We start from the raw sequence: 26,933 nt of genomic DNA, 5'->3' as shown, positions 1-26,933 counted from the left end.
ACCAGGCGAGCCCCTGCCAAGTCCTCCCTGCAACCTCCCATGATTTTGGACTTATTTTTTTGGATTACTGGACCGTCTGGAATTCGTCCCTTAAGAGCGGGGTATTGTTATGATCTGTTATGTCAGGTCAGTCCTTGAGTTCAGTTTTTGGTTTACTTCCTGTTTTGCACTTCTATTTTGTCTACATTTCCTGTTCCATCTGTCTTGTCCTGCAGTAGTTTCACCTCTGTTTCTGAGCACTGTCATGTTCACCGGCTGCTAATGAGCAACTGAGTACTATTTAACTGTCTCTCAACTTAGTTGGTTGTTGGATCATTGTTGGAGTTATTAACACAGTGGAGTTACATGGTCAGTGTTTGTGGTTCTGTTTTTTTACGTATTTCTTTTGCTGTGCATTTTTCCTACTGCACTCTATTTTTGTTCCTTGTACCTTTTTTGTACATGAAATAATTAGTTACTTGCACGCTGCCGGCTGTCAACTATTCTTTGGGGTCACGACCTCCGCTACATAGAGCGTTTGTGACACAAAGCCTCTGAAAAAAACACCAGCATGCATCTGTAGGCTCTTTATCAGACCGCTAACAGTTTCAAGTTTCATAAATCACATTGCGGGCACCAAATGATTACATATGCAAGCTCTGATAATCGGCATATAATCTGCATATGCATGAAGGCAAACGTGCTAAATGGTTTCACTGTCAGAAAGGAATCATGTAATACTAAATAGGGTCGCATAACAAAAAAATCTAACCAGGGGTAGCAAGTTGCCACTAAAAATAATACAATACTCATTTTCAACATTAGTGACAAATCACATAATGGTTGGACACATTATTAGACAAAGAAATAGTGTTAATTGTCATACAATTAGAAAACTAAATTATTAATGGTTAACAATAAAACGTAAAAACAAAAATGTTATTCAACAAAAAGATTTTTTAAATCTGAAGAGATTGTTTTTATTTGCAACAGGCACCTCCATAAAGGTTAAAAAAAAGCAGGCATTAAGCAACTTGTGTGTGCGTGGTATATTGTGTTGACCACACACAATTCTGTCCCATTACCCATCTAGACACCTATCCCAAAATCTTGCGTGAACCAACGTGATCTAACAAAATCGAAGAAGAAACATAGCAACCACCATAGCAACAACCTTAAAAACAGGGACTATACAAGAGTACATATGGCAGAAGGAAGGTATAATGGTCTTAGGTTAGAACTATTTTTGACTGAAAAATGTAACTGGTAAAAAAAGGAAAGACTGTGGAAAAAATCATAGAGACGGCGTAAACATGGACTTTATAATCGAGGGAGCGAGAGGTGAGTACATTTTCTACAAATTAGTCGCACTATTTTTTTAGCTTCTTGATTTACTACTTTCCATTGCTACGTCACAATTCACAGAGCAATTCACGTCGGCTTGCACCACAGACATGAAAAGCTTTGGTCGAAAATATTGAACACGTTTGAATGTAAACCCGCTTACTTTGCATTACATTCTAATGCTTTCTTTCGGGATAATTATAGCCACAGACTTTTTGTTCAACCCTGATGTGCTTTTACCCGACCATTTATCTCACATTCTGAATTGTAAGAGTGGTCTTGAGTTTGGTGTTGCTAGCAGGTGTATTTGTCATGTGATAATACCTCTTTTGTACATGTCCCATGTCTTGTAACTAAGTTAAATATTTTTCTAAAAGGGTCAGGATTGTGAGAAGAGTCCTGCATTCTTCCTCAACGATCAAACTTGTTCTTATCTTAGATATTTGCTGCCAGAACGAGGGTGTGTGTGTGTGTGTGCTTTAGGGGGGAATAACGTAATGGCTGCCATTTTTTGATAAGACATGTTCTTTTCTAAATACAAGTTGTTGGTTTTGGATTGAGGATTTTTAAAATGCATTTACTGTAATGATCCAGACGCAAGAAAATACAGAATTGCAAGAGGTTTTTTCAAATAGGAGATGTATTGATTCCTTTTGGTGCCTGCTGCTTTTAAATCAGGCATTAAGCCGTCCGGTAGCTTAAAAATGGCATTGCTGGACAATATGTTTTTACTATTTTCATTTGTGACAATACAACTACCGTATTTCCTTGAACAGCCGCAGGGGCGCTAATTAATTTAAAACCTCCTGTCACTCCGGCGCTTACCAGAAGCCTGCGGGATGGCCAAGCATGCGCTAATTATTTTAAAACCTCTTCTCACTCTGGCGCTTACCTTATCATGAAAAGCACATTTAATAAAAAAAAACGTTATTATTGTCTTACCTTTAGGTATAAATGAGTCCATGCCAGCTCCTTTTGAAGAAAAGCATCGATATAGAAGTCTTCCTTATTTTTCTTCAGTTTTAAAAGTCTCTCTGTCTCGATGGAGATCTTCCTTTTAAGTATTACCTCCTGCTTCGATTGAAAGTCCAGTTTAGAAAACTGTTTTATTTTAGATATGTAATCCTCCATGGTAAAAGTCCAAGCAAACAATGGCTGCGCACTCTTGCTGTCGGTTGTCTTCTTCTGCTGCACGGGTCTTCTGCAGTACCAGCAGTCGCAAGAACGATTACTAGCGGCCTCTACCACCAGGAGGCGGGAGTCATTTAATGACTCATATTTGACCCGGCGGAAGTGCCAAGCATGCGCTAATTATTTTGCGAAACGAGTTTGACCCGGCTGTAATTCGAGGCATGCGAATACCATATTCCCGGCGCCAATTCAAGGAAATACGGTATGTTAACACACATAGAAGATAGTCTCTCTGTTGTTACATCGATCACCTCATAGCCAGTTATCCCAATTTGCGCATACCTTCCAAACATGTTAAATTTAGATGCAAAAACATTTAGTGCAAAACAGTTTTAGGCTTGATAAATCACACTGAATTGCATTCTTCATAAGTATTAAGGGAAACTGTTGTTTGCCTTTATGCTTATGGATTTTTGCACAAGTTCAGTAGATCAGCTTTGTGTACGCTATTAAGTTTGAATGTCTTTTAATAACTTAATTTTTTTTTTTTTAATTTAATTGTCCCAAATGCGCTTCTCGCTTTTTAAAAATGTTCACTTTGGCAAGTGTTATTGATAAAAACTAAGGCTGTCATATGATTACATTTCTTTATCAGGTTAATCACTGTTTTAAAATTAATTTACAACTATGCCTTAAGCTACACACCTAGGGGTGTAACGGTACGTGTATTTGTATTGAACCGTTTCGGTACGGGGGTTCGGTTCGGAGGTGTACCGAACGAGTTTCCACACGGACATATTAAGTAGCGTAACGCACGTTGTGTGAACAATGCACACCGAGGCACAACACACCCCATGGTAGCAGCTAACGGGCTATGATAGACTGACCATACGTCCTCTTTTCACCGGACATTTTGCGGAGCTGTCAGGGCAGAGTTTCTTAAATGCCTCAAATGTCCGACATTTTGAGTTAGGGTTGCGTGTATTTTCAATGTACGTTCAGGGTTAAGAAGGGGTTAAAAACAAAACAAATTGTGTGCGCAGCAGCATTCGTGAGGGAGGGGCGGAGACAGAGAGAGCGAGAGAGTTATGATAAATGCGCATGCGTCGCCAGGCTCTGCTTTTTATCCATAATTTGTCAGATTTAATTTTTAATTATCTACAGCAGGGGTGTCAAAAGTGTGCCCCGGAGGCCATTTGCGGCCCACAGCTAATGTTTTAAAGGCCCACGGCACATTCTAAAAATACTATTAAAATAAACAAAAACATAACACAAGTGAAATAAAAAAGCTTAAAGGTTAAATGTAATTTAGAAAAAGTTGCAATGTTGACTAATAAAACAAAGCTGTTTTTTTTTCTTTCAAACTGTCATTGCTCAAACATAATATTGAATCAAACAGGCATGTGATTTTTCCGTCTAAAGTCGGAATTCTGTCTTTTTTAATCTCGGGGGAAAAAAAAAATTATCTCCCGTTTTTCCCTTTTCTTTTCCGACCCTAAATCAAGATTCGAGACGTAGTTTGTATTACGCCGTAGTTGATTGGTCGATATGTTCCTTGTGACCAATCAGGACATCTGTTATGAATGATGACGTTAATAACGTCATCATTCATAATGGTTATTAGCGCCATTTTCCATATGTAAACGATGTCGGTTCTCGAGAGAAAGGACGCTTTACGAGTAAAAGAAATAATGAATAATGAAATAAACATGTCAAAAATAAGTTTCGATGGGACTGGATGGAAAGGGAAATCACTGATACTGTTGGGAAGAAGGAAGTTACGACTTTGTTCGGTGATTTTATTCGGAAAATCGATCGTCCCGGAAAGGTTTTGTGCACCCGGTGTCATGATAATATTGACTATGGATCACGAGGTCTCAAGGCTTTGGAAGTACATGTGAAACGCCAAAAACATATGAAACAACTAGAAGCAAGGAAAACGGACTTTTCACTAGCTGGTACTTTTGGATGTCAACCGAAAGTGAGCAAACCTTACGGACTTCATCTTGTTTACATCTACAACTGCCGTAGACATCGAGAGGAAAGATCCACCCACTTCAGTTGCAGACAGGGTTGTTAATAATGAGGTAAGCTAAAAAATATTTGCTTGTGAAATACGCATGTTTGTTTTAAATATTAACCAATTAGTGCTTTGCGAAATATACATGGGTTTTTCTAAAAATAAAAAGCCACGTGAAAATATATTATGAAATTACAGAAATTCAAAGAGTCGCATTATTGATTCTAGTTAACAATTTATTTGAAATAAATTTGCATATAATACTATTTTGTAATATTAAGTTCTTATGTAGTCTGTTGAAACTATTGTCAGTGGTGTAACAATCTTGAAGGTAAATATTTTCACACTTGTTTCATGCAATATGTCAGTGTCCTCACATTATTATTATTTCCTATTTTCAAATATGAGTAAACAATACTAAACATGTTTAATTATTTTCATAAATGTATATCCTATTTTGGCGAAAAGAATGAAATGTTTACATTACATGAACTGAAGTAATGTGGTAATACTGTAAATAAACTGTAGATAATAACACTGATCAATGTGACACCTGTGGATGTGAAATGAACACAAGATGTAAATATTAGTGACTAAATACTGTTGGGACTGAACCATATACAGTGATTCATTAGGATAATTGGGTTATGCATGTTCTATTAATGATGTTTTCATGTCTTTCAACACTAAAATATTTTCTTGAAATGGTGCTGTCTTTGTTAATTTTAGCATGTTAAATTGGTGAAAAACCAGGAGCTTCGGGGGGTGTTGCCCCCCTTGTCCCCCCCACCAGGGCACCGCCCTGGACCTGGCTTCGTCCCCCAGACCCCCGGAAATTTTTTCAGTCTTTTTCATTGTGGTCAAATCACATGCCTGATCAAAATCAATGTTATTATGAATTATTGACCTATCCAAGGTTCCGATTACTTCACATCAAATATTCCACTAAGAAAAATATTTTTGGTTGAAGATTTTGCAAATTTGGTAAATAAATAACCCAAAAATGTATATTCTGTTGTTTTCTTACTGTACCGAAAATGAACTGAACCGTGACCTCTAAACCGAGGTACGTACCGAACCAAAATTTTTGTGTACCGTTACACCCCTATACACACCATAATATAATTTGTCCGCCTCTTTGCAATGTCTCTTGTATGTCCCTCTGCAATTCTCCTGGACTAGTCTATAGGTTGGACTGGAACAGTATTTAAACATTTTTACTCAGTACAGCAAGAATAGTAAAACTAAGAGATGGCACACTTTTGTTTGTCACAGTTAAATTAAGCCATCTGAACCATTACCCTTTTTTTGTGTGAAAAATAAAGCATGGTAATTAAATTTGTTACACTCTGTGCCAATTCCCATATTTTGACAACTTGTCTTCTTCCGTTTGAAAACTTCCAGGTTTTCGGTGGTGGGCAGAGTGATTGTAGCGAGTGTGTTATAGCAGCAATAAGAATAACAAGTTACACAAGTTGTAAATTACGATGTATCTTCAGTGGTTATTCTATTGTTTCAGAATTAATGAACAGAGTTATCACTTTGATAGTGATGTCTTACGTGAGGGCATTACCATTTCTGACATTTCGTGCCACATTTTTCTCTGTCTGTCTGAAGGCATGCGTAAACAAACTTTTCGACACAATCCAATTTGGATACTTGCGCTCACCTACCTTTCCATCACTGGCGCCTACCACCCACCCCACCACGTCTGTCAACCCCCGACACCCCACCAAGCCAGAGGCCACCAACCTCATCCCACTGGTAGTCTTCTTCTTCTTCTTTCCACAGATGAGCTCACAGTGCCCGCTCTCTATCCCAGCAGCCCAGACGTGTGGGCGTCATACCCGCTGTACCCGGCGGATCTGTCGCAGGCGCTCCCACCCGCTTTCACCTACCCCTCCTCGCTCCACGCACAGGTAATCGCTCTCACCCTTTTAGCCCCACCTCATCCTCCCGCACTGACTATCGCCACATCTGCCATCCACGCTGAATGCTCCAGTGCCATCATTGTCATTGCTAGCTGCGCCATTGTTCAGAACCTAGCGTTAACGCGGTTCGCAATTCAAATGTAAAATGTTGGTATTAATGGCTTCGGGGAAAATTCTTAATTTTTGACAATTTTTTTATTGGATGAACATATGTGTGGCACTTATGTGTTACACAAAATACCGATATTGTGATGCTTAGTTTTTTACAGTACTTATTAATGATTTGGACATTGCGACATGTGACGCACATCTACTATATATGTGCTTTTTACATATAGCATAAGTCGGTCTAAACAATATAAAACATACAATATATAGTGATGACTGCGGAAAAAAAAATCCATGACATTACATTTTACAGTACATTTTCCTACTACTTTATATGTGGTGTGTTTTTTCGTTTTTATAGCAAATTGCGGTATTATTCACCATTTAGTAAAAATGTTTAAGGTTTACTCAATATTTTCCATCATTTGCACAATATCTGACTGTCGTGGAATTGGTATGAAAACAATAAGAAAAGTTATTGAAGAAATTTCAAAACTTCACATATGTCAGCAATCTATCATTTCAAACATGCACGTTTCCAATCAATATGAAAATGGCAGTTGTACTGATTCCTTAAATCGTAGACATGCACTTATTTACAAACTATAGACCTGTTTCTTTACTTCCACAAATTTCTAAAATCATAGAAAAAATATTAAATAACAGATAGTATGAATTCATAAACATAAGTGGAATACTTGTGGAGAACCAAGTCGTATACAGAACTAACATCTCATCATCATCATCATCATCATTAATCAAAATAACAGAGGAAAGTGGCAGTATTTATTGACCTAACAAAAGCATTTGACACCATCATAATATCCTAGTTAATAAATTAGAACGATTAGAGGATTCCTCCTAAACTGGCTAAGAAGCTACTTGACTAACAGGAAGCAATGCGTGAAGCTAGGCGAATATACATCAACAGAGCTTGATATATCTTGTGGCGTTCCCCAAGGATCAATACTAGGGCCAAAATGTTTCAATTTCTATAATAAAATACATCTCTAAAGTGAGAAAGCTAGTATTATTTGCAGATGACATGGCTGGGTTTTGTTCATGATAGAACACACAGAAGCCAATACAAACAATAACAGAAGAAATTAAAAGAATAAAAAGATGGTTTGACAAAAACAGACTATCCTAGAATCTCAGTCTAACTAAAATAATGCTATTCGGTAACAGTAGAAAAGAAAGTCAAATACAAATAGACGGAGCAGATATTGAAAGAATAGAGGAAACAACATTTCTGGGTGTAATAATAGATGTGAAAAATGAACTGGAAATCTCTTAATAAAAATAGTGGCAAATATTATATTAATAATGAAAAAAGTAAAATATGTACTAGACAAAAAAATAATTCCATATTCTTTACTGCTCGATAGTGTTACCATATGTAAGTTATCGTGTAGAAATATGTGGAGATAACTACAAAAGTACATTACACTCAGAATAGCACATAATGTTGGATATGGAAAACATACAAACACTTTATTTATTGAATCAAAAATATTGAAATTTAATGATTTGGTGCATTTGAAAATAGCTAGAATTATGCACATATCAAAATATAATCTGCTACCCAAGAGTGTGCAACAATTCTTCTCAACAAAAGAGGAGAAATAAAACCTTAGAGAAATGTAACCTAAAACACTTTTACGCACGTACAACACTTACTTTTAGCATATCAGTATGTGGAAATAAATTATGGAATGGATTAAGCAAAGAAGTCAAACAATGTACTAATGATCCATTTTAAAAGACTATTCAAATTGGAAGTGTTTAACAAAGTACAAGGAAGAATAATTTTGATAAACATTTTGAACCACACTGAAAATTAAATACAACCCATCTCTTTATGGGAATTATAGATGACTTAAGTCCCTATCAAGAGATCTGTTGTATTTCATTGATGTTACAATATTCGGGGATTAGGGGGGTTTCACGTGTTTGTGCATTTGGATGTGTTTGTTTTTTTCTGTTTTAGTTTGTGACGTTTTGGACGGTTTCTTTTAAAGGATGTGGATTGGGTGTATGGTTGTTACGCTTCCGGTTTGTATGGCATCGCGGGGGTTTGCTTCCTGTTGGTGTGTGGTCCGTGTCTGTCTGTTTCGACTGAGCACTGTGGGGTTTGTATCGTTGACTTGGTGCGGGGGCAGCGCAGCTTTTTTGTTTGGTGTGGGTGCTATGGCCCAGTTGTTGGGGCGGTGGTGTGTTTGTGCGGGTTTGGATTGGGGATGGCGTTTCTTGTTGGGGGTGGCGTTGATGTCTCTTGTTTGCATATTGGTGTTTGGGCTTGCTAGCCGACTGGCGCTGGTTGGTCTCCATTGTTGTCGGTCGTGGTTTTTCCGTCATTTTGATTTAGCGCAGTGGCACTGGCTGTCGGAGGTTTTGCGGCGGTTTATGTATGTATGTTTGTTTATATATCTGTATGTGTGTGTGGGTATGTAATTAATGGTATTATTATTAAATTGTTTTTTATTATTTATTTTTGGGCATTGGGGACCGGTTGTCGCCCTCGGAGCCTGCTTGTCCCGCAGGGCTCAGTGTCCCGGTCTATCGCTGCCTGGCTGTGTGTCCCACCCTCTTCTGGATGCCCTGCTCGGTGGGCCCCTGCTGTGTCTAGTCCTCGCACGCGGCCTGTCGTTGCGACTCGGTGTGTGGTGTGGCATGCTGCGGTGTTGCGCGGTGGCCAGCTAACTGGCAAGGCAAGGCAACTTTATTTATATAGCAACAATTTTAAAATTGGACCAAAGTGCTTTATAGGTTAAAAAGCATAGAGCAAAAAAACTAAGAACATAAACAATGCATAAGCTAAGCAAGATAGTGCAAAAGAAACACGGTGAAAGGGTTCGGATAAAACCTACAAATGAAAGATAATAAAATAATAAAAGTGAGACAAATTGAAAAAAAAAACTAAAGCGAAGGGGGGGGGACTAGAAATGGTGACCTAGTGGGCGGGCTCATCTCAGGTTAAAGGCCAGCGAGAAGAGAGAGGTCTTAAGAAGGGTTTTGAAGACCCCCAGGCTCTGGGCTGACCTGATGTGGAGGGGAAGGCTGTTCCAGAGCTTAGGGGCGGCAACGGAGAAGGCTCTGTCCCCTCTGGTCTTTAGCCTGAATCTGGGGACCGCCAGCAGCAGTTGGTCTTAGGGCTCTAGACGAGGTATGATGGTGCAGAATCTCGGTCAGGTATTGTGGGGCCAGGCCATTTAGGGATTTAAAAACAATTAAAAGTAATTTTAAATCAATGCGGTGATGGACAGGCAGCCAGTGGAGTGAGGCCAGGACTGGAGTGATGTGGTATGAGGCAGTGGCCTTGTGTGTTAGCGTGTCTTGTGGTCTCGTTTTTGTTTTGTTTTGTTTTTTTCTCTTTCCTCAGGGGAAGGTTCCGCTAGAGCGGTTTTTGGATGTCCCATCTCCATCAATGGGGTCCCTGCAGGGGTGTGGTGGGTGGTTCAGTGGCCGACTTGAGTGGGGCGGCCCGGAGCTGGACCTGTCCTGCTCTCCTGGGTTTGGGGTTGGGCCCGTGGAGGGCTGGATTGCTTATGGAGCGGGGTGGTCTTCCTGTCTGGCTGCAGGGAGTCTCAGGGCCCCTCGAGTTAGGGCGTGCCGTCTTTCTGCTCGTGTGGGGTGTGGTCTCTCGCTGACTTGGTGGCTGGTTTTCTCCCTCTTCTCCCATGCCTTGTCCTCGGCCGGGCGCGTCTGTTTTTGGCCTGCCCGGCGGCATGGTGGGCCCAGTCCTGTGGGTTCCATCGCTGGCCGGCCTGCCTGCGTGGGGCCGCTGATCCCTTGTTACCTGGGCACCGCACCTGCTGTTTTGGGTTGGGCTTTCTGGGTGGTTGTGGCCGTACTTTGGCTCCCGCACATACTAGGAGACAAGTATATTGTACATGCAAATATAAGTACATACATACGCACATACATCCAGAGGGGGGGAGAGTACCCAACAATTGTACTCAAGTAAGAGTACCGTTACTTTAAAATAATATGACTCAAGTAAAAGTAAAAAGTAGTCATCAAAATATTTACTTGAGTGAGAGGAAGCAAGTATTGCATGAAAAAACGATCAAGTATTAAGTAACTTGTGAGTAACGTCTGATTTATTTAGTACCTATTTTGTCATTGGTATGTGACTTCATGTGACTTTTTACAGTCAGTACATTTCCATGCTCTGAATAACTCAGATTTTTCAAACAAGTTAGTTTCTTCTATTTTCATTTAATGTGAAGTTTTAGTTTTCCTGCGCTTTTATCTCGTGTGACTGATGGCCATACGCAGTGTGCCTCTCGTACACTAGGGGGCGATTTTGGTCATTTCAGTTTGTTTAGCTATGTCAGGGGTCGACAACCCGCGGGTCCGGAGCCGCATGCGGCTCTTTGATCACTCTGATGCGGCTCAGCTGCATACTTGCCGACCCCCCCGATTTTTCCGGGAGGTTTCCGATTTTCAGTGCCTCTCCCGGAAATCTCCTGGGAGAAACATTCTCCGATTTTCACCCGGACAACAATATTGAGGGCGTGCCGTGATGGCACTTCCTTTAGCGTCCTCTACAATATGTCGTCGCGTCCGCTTTTACACCATGCTATCTGCGTGCCAGCCCGGTCACATGTTGTATGCGGCCTCTGCTACACACGTAAGTGACTGCAAGCATACTTGGTCAACAGCCATACAGGTTACACTGAGGGTTGTTATATAAACAACTTTAACACTCTTACTAATATGCGCCACACTGTGAACCCACACCAAACAAGAATGACAAACACATTTTGGGAGAACTTCCGCACTGTAACACAACATAAACACAACGGAACAAATACCCAGAATCCCATGCATCCCTAACTCTTCCGGGCTACATTATACACCCCCGCTACCACCAAACCCCGCCCACATAATAAGTCACTTAGAATTTCATGGCTGCAACACGTGCCAAAGTAGTTGGGAAAGGGCATGTTCACCACTGTGTTACATCACCTTTTCTTTTAACAACACTCAATAAACGATTGGGAACTGAGTAAACTAATTGTTGAAGCTTTGAAAGTGGAATTCTTTTCCATTCTTGTTTTATGTAGAGCTTCAGTCGTTCAACAGTCCGGGGTCTCCACTGTCGTATTTTACGCTTCATAACTTTGAGACACTTGTGATTTAGGGCTATTTAAATAAACATTGATTGATTGATTGATAATGCGCCACACATTTTCGATGGGAGACAGGTCTGGACTGCAGGCGGACCAGGAAAGTACCCACACTCTTTTTTTACGAAGCCACGCTGTTGTAACACGTGCTGAATGTGGCTTGGCATTGTCATGCTGAAATAAGCAGGGGCGTCCATGAAAAAGACGGCGCTAAGATGGCAGCATATGTTGTTCCAAAACCTGTATGTACCTTTCAGCATTAATGGTGCCTTCACAGATGTGTAAGTTACCCATGCCTTGGGCACTAATGCACCCACCATACCATCACAGATGCTGGCTTTTGAACTTTGCGTCGATAACAGTCTGGATGGTTCGCTTCCCCTTTGGTGCGGATGATACGATGTCGAATATTTCCAAAAACAATTTGAAATGTGGACTCGTCAGACCACAGAACACTTTTCCACTTTGCATGAGTCCATCTTAGATGATCTCGGGCCCAGAGAAGCCGGCGGCGTTTCTGGATGTTGTTGATAAATGGCTTTCGCTTTGCATAGCAGAGCTTTAACTTGCACTTACAGATGTAGCAACGAACTGTATTTAGTGACAGTGGTTTTCTGAAGTGTTCCTGAGCCCATGTGGTGATATCCTTTAGAGATTGATGTCGGTTTTTGATACAGTGTTGTCTGAGGGATCGAAGGTCACGGTCATTCAATGTTGGTTTCCGGCCATGCCGCTTACGTGGAGTGATTTCTCCATATTCTCTGAACCTTTTGATGATATTATGGACCGTAGATGTTGAAATCCCTAAATTTCTTGCAATAGCACTTTGAGAAATGTTGTTCTTAAACTGTTTGACTATTTGCTCACGCAGTTGTGGACAAAGGGGTGTACCTCGCCCCTTCCTTTCTTGTGAAAGACTGAGCATTTTTTGGGAAGCTGTTTTTATACCCAATCATGGCACCCACCTGTTCCCAATTAGCCTGCACACCTGTGGGATGTTCCAAATTGGTGTTTGGTGAGCATTCCTCAACTTTATCAGTATTTATTGCCACCTTTCCCAACTTCTTTGTCACGTGTTGCTGGCATCAAATTCTAAAGTTAATGATTATTTGCAAAAAAAAAAAACTGTTTGTCAGTTTGAACATCAAATATGTTGTCTTTGTAGCATATTCAACTGAATATGGGTTGAAAATGCTTTGCAAATCATTGTATTCCGTTTATATTTACATCTATTGGTTAGCGCCGTGCATGGCAGCTCCCGCCATCAGTGTGTGAATGTGTGTGTGTGAATGGGTGAATGTGGAAAATAGTGTCAAAGTGCTTTGAGTTCCTTAAAAAGGTAGAAAAGCGCTATACAAGTATGACCCATTTACCATTTACCATCTAACACAATTTCCCAACTCATATGGAAACGGGGTTTGTACTTCATTTATTATTTTTTTAATTTCCCCTCTGGGATTAATAAAGTATTTCTGATTTCTGATTCTGATTCAGTAACTGGTTCTTTGTTATAATTTTTTAAATATTTGTATATACCATATTTGCTGATTTTGTTTTGTTGTTGTTGTTTGTTTGTTGCTTTTTCTGTCTTATCCCCCGACTGTCCCCGCAATTTCCCCCTCTGTCTTCTTTTTTTTTTTCTTCCTCTTTCTATCCCCTCCGGCTGCGCCAAACACTAAATACATCCATTTAATAAAGTTAAATACAAATAGAGCAACATGAGAAGTATCCCACATTTATTTTTTGGTAAGCAATTCTGTACAACATATATGGGCCCCTATATCAACAATATGATATGTCTTAGTGGCTGGACAGGACATATTAAAAAAAAAACCCAACAACAAACAATTACGAGACTAAAAAGTGATCAAATGTGTCAGTAATAGCAATGACTTGGAAAAGGGGTAGGATTAAATACGTTTTTATCTCTTTCTTCTCCATTTCGGACATCTTTCAAAGAAAAATGAGAAAAAATTGAATTTATATGATGCAACTTATTGTGACTGCATACATGTTCGAAATAAACTTAAATCAACCAGCCATCTAATAGCTGTATTGTGAAGTTACCTGCTTATCGTTCACAATCATAATTATCTTATTTTTTTAGGATTCTAAGGATGATAAAAAATGCTTGAAAGATGCAGCTAATGGGAGTCAACATTGCAACCTTCAAAGCCCTCTAAAACAACTTAAAAACCCTCCAGCAACGTTTTATTTACACACTGCAAGTATATATAATGTAATAAGATAAACGTCTTTAACAATATGTAATATGTACAATATTTCCCATATTTTGGTCATTTTAAGCATTACCGGAACTTATTTCCTCAGCGCATTTATTTCTGTTCCAATAGCAACACACTTCTGACTTTCGGCAACAAATGTGTGTTCCTACTTCTGGAGACAAACGCTTGTGTTTTCTAATCATTGCAGACTTGGTAATAGATGACGAAGATGGATATTTTGGACAAATGATGTTTCACAACATTATCTTTTTATACCTGAATATACCAAGAATGAACTGCTGGTTATAAAAGCAAGCACAAAAAGAAGCTGAAACGGAACAGACGGAACCCGAGAGAGTGACGGTGTAAATGAGGAATGGCGTGCTTACCCAAAATCAGCTGGAAAAATAATGTCCCCTGCCAGCTTGACCAAACAGACCAATGTCCATCGAGTGAGTCACTATAAAAACAATAATCATGATACATGCAGCACGTCATGTTTGTTATTACAAGTACATACACTGTCGAGCTAGCTGTGTACAAACAAAACATGAAATGTTGGAGAATACTTTACAGATACTGTAATATGGTTGTTAATGTTTTTCAGTCAGTAAAGATTGATGTCCAATCGCTTTGTGTTGCGCATTACAAACTCAAAAGCGATTTAGCTGCTGACACAGAAGATGGTTTACGGCTAATGCCGTAGCATGTCGCCGCAAGGCGATGTGTTATTACGCTAAAAAAACAGTACCTCAGTGTTCGCTGCTACAATACCAACGTTGCTACAGCTTGGTTCTTATACAGGCTATGTAACGTAAACAAAGTATTGTTGCTGGTTTTCTGATTCATTTTTAAAGTGATTTAGAGGCAGAATGGATTGCTCCCACTACCTGCCATGGTAGCCCCTTAGAACGAGCTGATTAGTACAAATTAGAATGCAAAAAACCCCCAGATAACTTTTGTCTTTTTGTCCCTCCTAAGGATTGTGAACGATGGGCAAAAAAAACAAAAAACTGCAGTTCCCCTTTAAAGCTCAATGTGGTCATTTGAACCAATGAATTCATTGTTTGTGAGTGTGTTTTCTGTGTATCACAGTAAGGTTGCTTTTGATACATTTCTTTGTGCTTTTTCTCTACTTCTGGGAAGTTTTGTCCCACCTTGCGGTGCTCTCTGTTTTCTTGTTTTACTGTCAGCTTTTGTTAATTTTTTGTCTTCACCCCAACACTGTTAAGAGGCAGGTAAAGATATAAATACTTTTTACCTGCACGCCTTGCCGCAATCTCTGCATTCTATGGTCACGCGTCTCGCCTAGCCATGACGCGTGCCAGAAGCAGCCAAAGAGATGTAACACTCCAGAGATGGACAGGATAATCCGGCCAAGAAAGAGTAACTTTGCGGAAATTACATGAAGGGAGTCCCTTTTTTTTTGGTGTTGCTGCATCAAAGTGCGTAGCACCTCCTACGAAGAGCAAGCTTCGACTTTCTTAGCTGCAGCAATCCAGTTGCATTCCTACTCCAGTGGCTCTGGAGACACTCTGGGTTACAATTTGCCTAGCTTGGCTTCCACTTGAGTCTGAAATCAGATCACCACCGGTTCTTGCTCCCATTCCATTTGGTTCTGAGGTTGGATCACCTCCCGCTCCTGCGCCACGCCAGGCTAAATTTCAGTCACTCCTTCCTCCTATTCCGCTCCAGTCCGAGTTTAGGATCCCTCTGGCTCCTGCTCCCATACAACCTGGGTTCGAGGACTGATCTCCTCCGGCTCCAGCATCACACAAGACAGAGGTCAGGTCACTTTGGGTCCCGACACCTATTCTAGTTCCAGGTCCGTTTCCACAGAAGCCCAAGGCTCAACTCCCCCCAGTTCCGGCTCCACAACAGCCCAAATTTCAGCTCCTTTCTCGTCCCGGAATCATGTCAGTCCGTGCTGGTTCCGGCCGGGTGGTCAGGGTGGGACGGAGCTTTGACCCCATTCCAAGCCATACTCCTCCCATCTCTGGTTTCGGTTTCAGGGGATTGTTTTAGACCTACTGGTGTTGGTTTCCAACAGTCATCTTTTTCCCAACCATTGATTGAGAAAGACATATGGAATTCGACTTTGGAGAGGGGTGGCTGTTACCTGAAGCAGTGCGGCTGGATATGCATAAATTCAAAACTGTAGGAGAAGCGGCTATCCTTCATTCATCTTCCTCATCGCAGCAGACGCGGCCTACTTGCCGTCGCCACTTTCCTCTTCCTCACTTGATAGCTTCGCTTGACTCGTGTACCTCGAGCGTCACGCCAGCTGCAAAGTCGCTCTACTTGCAATCATCACCTTGCTCTTCAGGGCGGGAGCACATGTCGAGAGATCCTCCGCCATTCATCCCTTAGCCCATCCTGGATTGGTTATGAACTTGGAATGTCTGGAATCTGCAATCAGAAAGCTTATTAAAGCTTGGCATGGTTATTTGTCATGGTCATTGTCTGTGTGGGTTTTCCATGTCTCATGGTAAGGTTGCTATTATAGTTATAGTTATGGTTATGGTAATTGTTTATTTAGAACATGCATACATACCAAAAAGGGAGTAGAAGGAAGCAGAGCTTATTTAACTCTACACCTTCTCCTTTTTTTTTTAGCAATTGCTAATACATTTGTTAATTTATCAAGAAGGCTCAAGATAAGTATCAATACATTCCTTTGTATCTTTTCTCTATTGAGTAGGTTTGTTTCACTATGTTGTGGTGCTTTCTGGTATCTTGTTGCATTGTCACCTTTTATGCATTTTTTTTATTTTTTGTCGTCTCTCTAACATTGTGAAATATTGTTACCTGCCTGAGCTACAATCATAGACTTTTTACCTGCCCGTCTCTGCATCCTGCGGGTCTTGCATCATGCCCAGCCATTATAATTTCATTTGTTATGGTTTTCTTCCACTATATTGATATCACACTATTCCTATAACACACCTTTATCAGTACTGTTGAAAAATATCACGATAATATCATAGTTACTATGCGATACCATCCAACTGTGACCTCCTGGGTTCCCATCACATCACAATTAAAGCTTTTTTCGAGAAGTTTCCATCATTATTTTTCTTTTTTTTTAATCATTAGCTAATTTTTTTCCTGCCTGCCTTGATCTCCTTCATCAAGCAAGAAGCTTCCTAATCTGCAAATCTCCACTGCGACTTCCCAATAGAGTTTACAATTGATCCTATTTAAAATTCTTCCCATGAAACCCATTCGACCTGATTGGTTGGCAATCTTGCTACCTCTTCTTTTTACTTTTAAGCTTCAGTGTATTTTTAACCCAAACAGCCCTCTTGCTATTTATTCCTCGCTGTCTTTTATCCAATGCTAGCATTTCCATGTGTGTGATGCTGAGCTTCAGTCAGCCTATTTTTTTTAAAGCTTTAGAGCCTTGTGATGACCTGTTGGGAAATAGCTAATGTCTCATATAGAGTGGAGACAGATGCGTCATCTTATCATACTTGTCGAAATGTGCTGTGTTTTAGATCCGTTGGCTCCCACCTGCAGATGGAACTCCTCAGGGATGGAAGTCAAGGCAGTTCTGCTGAAGTATGTGTGAGTACTACACAATTATACTCATGTTAGGATACTTTGTTTACATGTGCATATGTTGGATACATCACAGCCTGGTCTATAAGGGTGGGCAATCAGTCACATTTCTTGCTATTAACACATCCAAACTTGTACATTCTGCTTACAATAATGAGTTGTTTTGATTGTCAAGACAGTATTTAGGTGACTTTTAAGGCTAAAGAAGGAAACTAGGAGAATTGCATGTATGCTTTAAGTCATTTCACTCGAGGCCAATTTGATCCTATTAACTCCCATTATAACCATATATATTTTATACAGTTGAAACTCAAAAGTTAATTCAACTTCAAATGTGAAACTTATGTATGATATAAACTCATTACATGCAAAGTGAGATACGTCAAGCCTTTATTTCTTATAATTGTGCTAATCATGGCTTAGTTTTGGAAAACCCCACATTTTCTGAGATTTTTATTTCAAGGTTTTCATAAGCCATAATTATCAAACGTATATCAAAAGAAAGCTTGGAATATCTTGAGTTGCATGTTATGACTCTATCATATATTAGTTTAATAAAGACACCTTTTCACAACATAATTTTTTTTTGTTTCACCTGTATACTGTAATAGTGTGCACTGACAGTTTACATTTAAAAAACTAACAAAAACAATCCAATCCCCGCAGTGCATAGCCAAAAAAAAAAACTGTCACTGTGTGTACGTGCCTATATGAGAGAGTACGGGGGCAATCCCCCAAAATGAATACTGATTTATCATTTTAGTTAAACTTCCCCTTCAATTTGCTTCCAAAATTAGATGTAATTATCATGATTGCATGTAGCTGAGATAGGCTCCAGCGCCCCCCGCGACCCCGAAGGGAATAAGCGGTAGAAAATGGATGGATGGGATGGGCATGTGGCCAAAAAAGTGAAACTCAAATCCAACCTGTTCAAACAGAAGGGTTGCAACATGACCCTTCAAAATAAAACATTTTGGAGCCTACATTTTCCTGTAGCTATGTCTGAAGTTGGTGAAAATATTTAAATGTATATTCATTAAAATAAGTATATATTACATTTTCATTAGACTTTAATGATAGGGACAGTTTTGGTAAACATTTTGGGATCTCATTTGCTTCAAACATATTAAAGGCCTACTAAAATGATTTTTTTAAATTTAAACGGGGATAGCAGATCCGTTCTATGTGTCATACTTGATCATTTCGCGATATTGCCATATTTTTGCTGAAAGGATTTAGTATAGAACAACGACGATAAAGTTCGCAACTTTTGGTCGCTGATAAAAAAAAGCCTTGCCTATACCGGAAGTAGCGTGACGTCACAGGAGGAAGGATTCCTCACAATTCCCCGTTGTTTACAACGGAGCGAGAGAGATTCGGACCGAGAAAGCGACAATTACCCCATTAATTTGAGCGAGGATGAAAGATTCGTGGATGAGGCACGTTAGAGTGAAGGACTAGAGAGGCAGTGCAGGGTGTATCTTTTTTCGCTCTGACCGTAACTTAGGTACAAGGTCTCATTGGATTCCACACACTCTCCTTTTTCTATTGTGGATCACAGATTTGTATTTTAAACCACCTACGATACTATATCCTCTTGAAAATGAGAGTCAAGAACGCGAAATGGACATTCACAGTGACTTTTATCTCCACGACAATACATCGTTGACGCACTTTAGCTACAGAGCTAACATGATAGCATCGGGCTTAAATGCAGATAGAAACAAAATTTTAAAAAACCCTGACTGGAAGGATAGACAGAAGATCAACAATACTATTAAACCATGAACATGTAAATACACGGTTAATAATTTCCAGCTTGGCGAAGCTTAACAATTGAAGCTAACTACAGAGCGGCGGCGGCGGGCGTTGTAGCTTTCGACGACACCGCCATCAGAGTCGGCAAGAAACATATATTTCCCCAAAGTTACGTACGTGACATGCACATAGCGACACGCACGGACGGGCAAGCGATCAAATGTTTGGAAGCCAAAGCTGTACTCACGGTAGTGCGTCTGCTATCCAGCTCAAACACAACACAACCTCCTGGTGTTGGTGTTGCTACAGCCAGCCGCTAATACACCGATCGCACCTACAACTTTCTTCTTTGCAGTCTCCATTGTCCATTAAACAAATTGCAAAAGATTCACCAACACAGATGTCCAGAATACTGTGGAATTGTTCGATGAAAACAGAGCAGTTTGTATGGTGACACATTGGGTACGAATACTTCCGTTGCCGTCGTGACGTCACGCGCATACGTCATCATACATAGACGTTTCCAACCGGAAGTTTAGCAGGAAAATTAAAATTGCACTTTATAAGTTAACCCGGCCGTATTGGCATGTGTTGCAATGTTAAGATTTCATCATTGATATATAAATTATCAGACTGCGTGGTCGGTAGTAGTGGGTTTCAGTAGGCCTTTAAGGCATGAAAATTGTTATACATTTTTGACCATGTCAAAACCAGTGCTTAGAATTAGGGTCTTACTGTTTTCTAGTATCGGGTAATCTAAACAATGACTATTTAAAATGTTACAGCATTGAACTTGTTATCGTTACTTACAGTGAAGTATGCCTTGTTTGAGTGATGTTCATACGTGCACAACACACAGTGAACACATACAACAGGAGGAGCTGCTGCTGGCCACAACTCAGTGAAAACCGCAAGATTGAACTTTTACATTCAACCCTACCCAAAGAGGTAGTGAGCGGCAACCAGGAATCCTTAAGGAACCAAATCTAGATCATCTATTAATATCTTGGTGCGAGAAAAGAAATTTTGTTGCAAGGAAAATAACACGCAAGCAGGAGGAGAACACGTTAAGTCGACTTAAAAAAGGTCTTCAAATGGTTGGTCATCATATTGGTCTAACGGATGGACCGGCAGGACTTTACCATTTTAATTATGGTTCGGGGGCAAATCAACAACGGTGACATTGTTGCTGTGAGGCAACAAAAAGTTATCTGGTTTGAGTCCAGCTTGGACAGCAAAGGCTTTTTATGTGTAGAGTTTGCCTATTCCTGGCCAATCCGAGCCGCTCATCTGTTTATACCCTCATCTAACGCTGAGTGATGTATCGATTTTATCGATATATTCAAGTTTTTTGTGCAGACGATTTAAGAAATAAAAAATCTTATCTTTTTCTCTTCTTGCTCCGGCATGCTTTTTGTTCTTTAGGAACTTCTGTAGCTTGCGCTGTCTTCCTTACTTCCTTAGCGGCACTAGGAAAACATAGCTTATGCGAATGCTAACGAGAGCGAGACATTTGTTCCTCAGAAGAAAAAAAAAAGTGTTATTACACTGGCTTTGCAGCAGCAGGCATGGAACAAATGACTGCACGGTGCAAAGTTTGTTTAAAAATGACAGCAGCACAACAAACTTATTTCAGCATCTGAAACCGAAGCCTCCAGCAGAGTGCGGGAAATGCAACTTTTTATAAGGCGAACATGACCGCAAAAAAGAGACTACGGGCTAAAGAGCATCTTACTCTGGTGGTATCATTAAGCATACGGTATGTATGACCGCAAAAAAGAGACTACGGGCTAAAGAGCATCTTACTCTGGTGGTATCATTAAGCCTACGGTATGTATGGTAATGAGTATAATGAGAAAGAAGCACGATGCACAGAGAGGTCACTAAAGCAGTCGCTCTGCACATTGCCAAATTGTGTGAAAGATAAAGCCTCTGTTCATCCATGTCTATGAATATTCTCATTCATCCAGTTCATTGTAATCTCAGGGCATTCAATCGATCGCAACTGGACTGTTTGGTTTGTCTTAGAAGACGTTTTGCCTCTCATCCAGTAGGATTGCTTGTTTGCATCAAAACAGTTGTTTTTCTCACTACAATAGGGCGAAACCATCCTTAACCAGGCACACCATCCTGGTTTTGGAGTATAAATATTTTAGATTTTGGCACCAGCTGCTAGGCTTGATCGGACCAATCTAAGTTTATGAGCATGAACTGATGAAGCCTACTTAGGTACTGGCACCAGCCGCTAGACTAGATCTGAGCAATCAAAGTCGAAGACTAGATCTGACCAATCTAAGTCTATGAGCACGAACTGATGAAAGGCAAAACGTCTTCTAAGACAAACCAAACAGTCCAGTTGTGATCGATTGAATGCCCTGAGATCTGTTTATCCACTTACTGAAACAAACTATAATCCTCAATGTTTTACTTGATTATTTGGATACAATGTATAGTACTACATTTTTATTCATTGTAGTATTTTATTCAAGACAGAAGTTTTAAGTTTTCATAATCTGAATGTTGGAAATAATTATTTGCATGCAATGTGCAATGCTACATTTTTGTAACAGAATTATTTTAATCAATACAGAAGTATTGCTTCCTAGAGGAACCTCTTAATTTAGTTCTTTGTAAATTATTCCATTAAAAGGTACAATTTATCTGGTCTAAAAAGAACAACATTATTCAAAATAGAATTTTGCTAAGAATAAGATGCAGTGTATGCAGTATCATTTCAAACGACTAGTTTTTGATCAAATAAAAGTAAAAAAAAACAAAAAACTTTTTTTTAAAGAAACACTTGTTTTGCAATATCTCTGTCATTTGTGTTCAATGGTTTCTTAGAAAAATTGTTAATTAAGTTTTTTGTGAAAAAATTGCAGATTTTATTTTAATGGCATATCGCCCAGGCCTAAACTCTTTTTATAAGAAAAAAGGTCCCTGATTTACTCTCAGCTTACCACCACTACTCTGAGCACCCAACTTTTAGGGGCCTCCCTAGTGGAGTTTTGGTTTTGTTTTGTTTTTCCCCAAAAAACAATATCTACATTTAGATTCCAAGAACAGCTCCTGCAAAGAAACATGCAAGCATCGGGGGGACATGCGAACTCCACAAAGCAAGGCCCCCGATGGGTACCAAGGTGGTGCCACTCAAGCTTGTGTGTGTCCCTGATTAGAAAATGAAATGATATTTTCCTGTCCTGTCATCCATCCATCACCATCCTCTTCAAAGCAAAATGGTTTCTTGTTCATCTCCAGCCTAGACCACTACTCTGATAACCCACTCTTTCGGGGCCTTTCTACGTAGAGTTGGGGTTTTGCTCGAGTTTCCCACACAATAAAAAAAGTCATGTTAATTTTCACATGGAAGCCCCAGAGAAATTAGTTTTCTGTAACAGTTGAATGAAAAACAAATGGTTACCTCCACCTACATAGCACAGATGCTAAAAAGGGGCGGGGGTGTCCCGTCCAAAGCCCCCTGTAATCGAAAATAGAAAAGCCTTTAGGCCCTGGCTGTGTTTCTCACATACCCTCCATAATTGGTGGAGTAGGGCTGGTGATGAATGCGCCAGCTGACTTCTATCTACTCTAATTCAAGTGAGCTTGTGTGTAAAATGTCAACAGTGGGAGTATGTGCGATAGAGGGTGGGGGTTCCACTTCCTTGTTAGTAGGGGGAGGGGGGCCGCAGCTGGTCAGAGTTGTGCAGGAACCATTGGTTTTGTAAAGCCTCGGGGCAAGCAGCCAGACGACATAGCACGCATGGGAAAGGAGCGTGTATATACACTCTACGTCGACCCCCACCTCCACCCAGCCCTCGTCATGTCTTGTCAAATGGAAAATCCGGATTACCTTTCCCCTTCACTTCACTAGGCATTAATGTCCACTATTAGCTTGTCTCTGCATCCACAAGCTTCTGTCTGTGAAGCACACTTGCCACATACACTTCCGCTTGTGGGGAGCTTGACCAGTCTGGACCTCTTCAAGGGGTAGGAGGGGTCAGACAGGCGGTGGGGGTAAGGGCATCACTTAAGGCACCTGTACAACGGCTGCAACCTGTACTTAGCATAGCATTCCATTCCAGCATTCTCATGTTAGGATCATGAAGGTTGAAACAGTATGGGGTAAAAGTTGTATGTAGTTGTATATTATAAGTAAATTATTGTAATATTACTGGGCAGTATGAAAATAAAGTTTAAGTCTTGATATTACGGGAGAACTGTCGGAATGTTAGGGGAAAATGCCAAAATTGCACGTGACTAAAATCCTGTTGATTGAGTAATATTGTAATAAAAAAGCAATGTTATTGAGAGAAAACAATACAGCAATACAGGTTTATTAAGCAATAATTAAACAAAATGGTCATAAAGAAAGGGATAAGAAGTTCTTACTTGTATCCTTGTGGTGTCTTGCACAATGTAAGTGGTGTTGTAAGGTAGGGGGAAACAGGCCTTTTGTCCATTTCATAGGAGAAGACCCTTCTACGTGTTCAAAAACACCATCGTTATCCTTTGATGGTTAGAGTTGGTTTTAGCTTACCAATCTCTGTATTTTCCACCAAAAAAGCCGGTACTGCCATGCTACAGTAGCTTCCATTACTACATACAGTAGGCACAGGCCACGCCCAGACCGGGAGGGAACACCTGATCTTATTGGGCTACACTGATCTTGTACTATGACACAAATGGCTGCTCAGTATGTCAACAAAAATACTTCCTGAATAATATGCAGTGGAACCTCAATTTACGAAATTAATTGGTTCTTGAACACGGTTCGTAAATAGAACATTTTCTATAGTAAATCATAGTTTCCTAAAGGAAACATTGTAAACATGAATAATAGGTTCCAGCCTCAACAAAAATCCCAAAAATCATTATTTTCCCCACCTCTCATAACAAAAGAATCAACCCCCTCTTTTCACTTCGCTCCGGCACAAACACGTGCAGCTGCTGTAACCGATGAAAAGCATCAATGCTCTTGAAGCCGTAAACACGCATGCACATAGCGATTTATTGACGCTGGAAAACTTACCGACTCAATTTTCATTTATCGTCGGTTAATTGACTTATCAAATATTGACCCAGGCCTACTGGCAACACTCGTAGACACAAAGAAGCCACATTGATGCCCTCGCAAATGATCAGAATCACAACACTCCTTAATTTTAACAACCATATTGCTACAATAATAAACATTTGAAAAAAGTAAAATCCACCCACAAGGAGATGATTGGAAAAAGGAGCAGGCAGGGAGAGCGAAAGACGGGACCTCCCCCCACCCCTTTCTGTGTTTGCGTGTGTGCTTCTATAAAAGAGATACAGTACCTGTCGTGCCTTTTCATACTTGTGAAGTAAATCTGCTATGGCATTGTTTTTCAGAAAAGTCTGTTCTCTTCACAATTAAAACTTAGTCTCTTTCTAACTCCTAAGGGATTCCCACTTTTTTTCAACGCTGGTCTGTTGGCATTTTGGGACTCATATTGAGATGGCAAAATGGACAAAACTTGTCCAAAGGGGAAGAAATCCCATAAAAGGCACACATAATGAAGCGCTGAGGCGTGACGAGGAAGCCTCCTGTGCAGAAAGCAAGTGGAGGGCCCCACCTCCGCCACAATGAAGCACCTTGCGTTTTGTCCAACAGGCATGACTGAATGAAGCGTTTGCACACATAGACATAATTTGCACACGAATGCATACTTGGCTCGATCTAAAAGTTTCTAAATCGAAAAGTTTACAAATAGAGGGAATTAAGTTTTTACAAGTTTTTTTAAAATATTTTAAAGTATATTAATGAACTTTTATTTATAAACGTTTTACCCATAAGGAAATTAGGATTCTTAATCATAGTGGTATCAATAACCACATTTTTGATCACATTTTACCATTGGGTAACACTATGCATTCAATGTAAGCTAATATAAGGTATCCAAATCGCTATTTAGCTCTTCTTTGGATATAATAGAAAAGATGGAGCTGGGTGTTGGATTTAGATGAACTCACAGCATAGGGATGCTTACTTTAAATTACCATCCCTAATCCAGTTGGTATGATTTGGGATATCTCAATCGATGGTTCTAAGAAGTAATGGCAATAGAATGTGCACAGCTGTGCAACTTTCCCTTCATGCCTGCGAGTGAAAATGCCTGACCAACAGAGCTGCCAACATGCATGCATTTTGACTCTTGAATACACTTTTACGCTTGGCTGCTCTTCGGGTACTCAATTGGTTCATTTTCGACTTCAGTCATAATACCTCTGTGTCAAGGTGACAGCGCACGATGCACCAGCTTGCAATACACACTTGTTTCCTAACATGCACAGTGCACCTCCAGAAAAATCCTTGAAGTGATGAGACTGACTGTAGTAGCACATTGATACTGCAAAAACTCTCCTCTTCTCTCCTTAATTACCCTTGTTGCTCATTACAAGAAACAAACAAGCTAATTTGTTGATGAAAGTTTTTTTTATTGGCCTGCGGCACATTGTAGAAAAATAATTATACAAAAAAAAATGCAAAAATAGAGCAATGAGCATAATTTTAAAAAAGCTTAAATATTGGTATTAATAACTAATAGTAACATACATTTTGCCACCATCTGTGTGTGTGAACGGTTGAATGCTATGTATAGTGTAAACCACTTTGGGTATCATTCCAGGTAGAGTTAATCGCTATATGAATACAGACCATTTATAAGTCTTTGTTGTTTAAACATACAGCACTTTTTTTTAGCCCTTCTACAAAATAAAAAAAAGTGTGTGGAGATCTTGCTTTGGTTCATGGCAGAGACCGGGTTGGTGACCATTGTCAGTGCTACTTTCCATCTCTAACATGTAGTCTTCTTTAGTCAGCAAACTATGTTATTGCTGTTAGTACCATATGGTTTAGCCTCCCTTCTGCTCCCTTTTGGGTTTTAATGCAAGCCAGATGAGGAAATGTTATTGTTTCAGCAAGAGGCTAATATCCACTTGGCCAAATGAGTTCTTCCTTGTTTGATAGCAGAGCAATTACTGGACGTCCTGCAAGAACTGCACCCAAAATAGGGGGTCAAAGCAGAACTAGCACCAGCCTACATTCTAGCACCACCCACATACTGTACTCCCTTAGCAGTCTGCTGGTGCAGTACGTCTTTCTGTCCATGAGACACAGGAGAGAGGGCGACAATGTGACTTGATTTACACTTCTGTTAAAAAAGTTGTGATATAATAATCAAATGTTGTTGTGTCCAGGGGTAAGTAAGTAATACTGTATATCAGGGACGGGGGGCCATTACATCGATCTTAGGGAGTTTGGGTCAATCACAAGTGTTAATGAAAAATAAACGTTAGCCTATCATCCATCTTCAGTATGACATTTGTCACTTGGTTGACATACACAGCAGCCAAATCGGACATTAGTCTGAAATTATTTGGCCTCAAGTGTATTCATTCTTAAGAGTATCAAAATGAGTGGAGGAGTTGTACAAAGTCCATTCATGTTGAATTGGAGGGGAACGGTTTTCTCTACAAAGTCAGATTCAAAGTTTGAAGTTCTGGAATTTACAGCAATTACTGTATCCATTCCTGGGGACGGCGTTGCGCCGTTGGGAGAGTGGCCTTGCCAGCAACCTGAGGGTTCCTGGTTCAATCCCTACCTTCTACCATCCTAGTCACGTCCGTTGTGTCCTTGAGCAAGACACTTCATCCTTGCTCCTGATAGGTCCTGGTTAGCGCCTTGCGTCAGTGTGTGAATGTGTGTGTGAATGGG

At 40.1% G+C, this 26,933-nt stretch overlaps 1 protein-coding gene across 4 annotated transcripts in view; it reads left to right on the top strand.

Moving 5' to 3' along the window:
- Positions 1–26,933, top strand: part of LOC133661760 (RNA-binding protein with multiple splicing-like) — a 93,499-nt gene that overhangs the window by 53,300 nt on the left and 13,266 nt on the right. The window contains exons 7-8 of one of the 4 annotated variants that reach the window (XM_062065221.1): positions 6,266–6,393; positions 17,371–17,440. In XM_062065221.1, coding sequence (XP_061921205.1) covers positions 6,266–6,393; positions 17,371–17,433 — 191 coding nt within the window. In that variant the 3' untranslated portion in view covers positions 17,434–17,440. The remainder of the gene's footprint in view (positions 1–6,265; positions 6,394–17,370; positions 17,441–26,933) is intronic. The other 3 variants (XM_062065222.1, XM_062065224.1, XM_062065223.1) reach the window with 3 other exon arrangements.

The sequence above is a fragment of the Entelurus aequoreus genome, linkage group LG12 (assembly GCF_033978785.1).
Source record: "Entelurus aequoreus isolate RoL-2023_Sb linkage group LG12, RoL_Eaeq_v1.1, whole genome shotgun sequence".
In the NCBI taxonomy this organism is placed as follows: domain Eukaryota; kingdom Metazoa; phylum Chordata; class Actinopteri; order Syngnathiformes; family Syngnathidae; genus Entelurus; species Entelurus aequoreus.
Note: the sequence above shows the minus strand (reverse complement) of the source record. Positions and strands in the feature narration are given on the sequence as shown.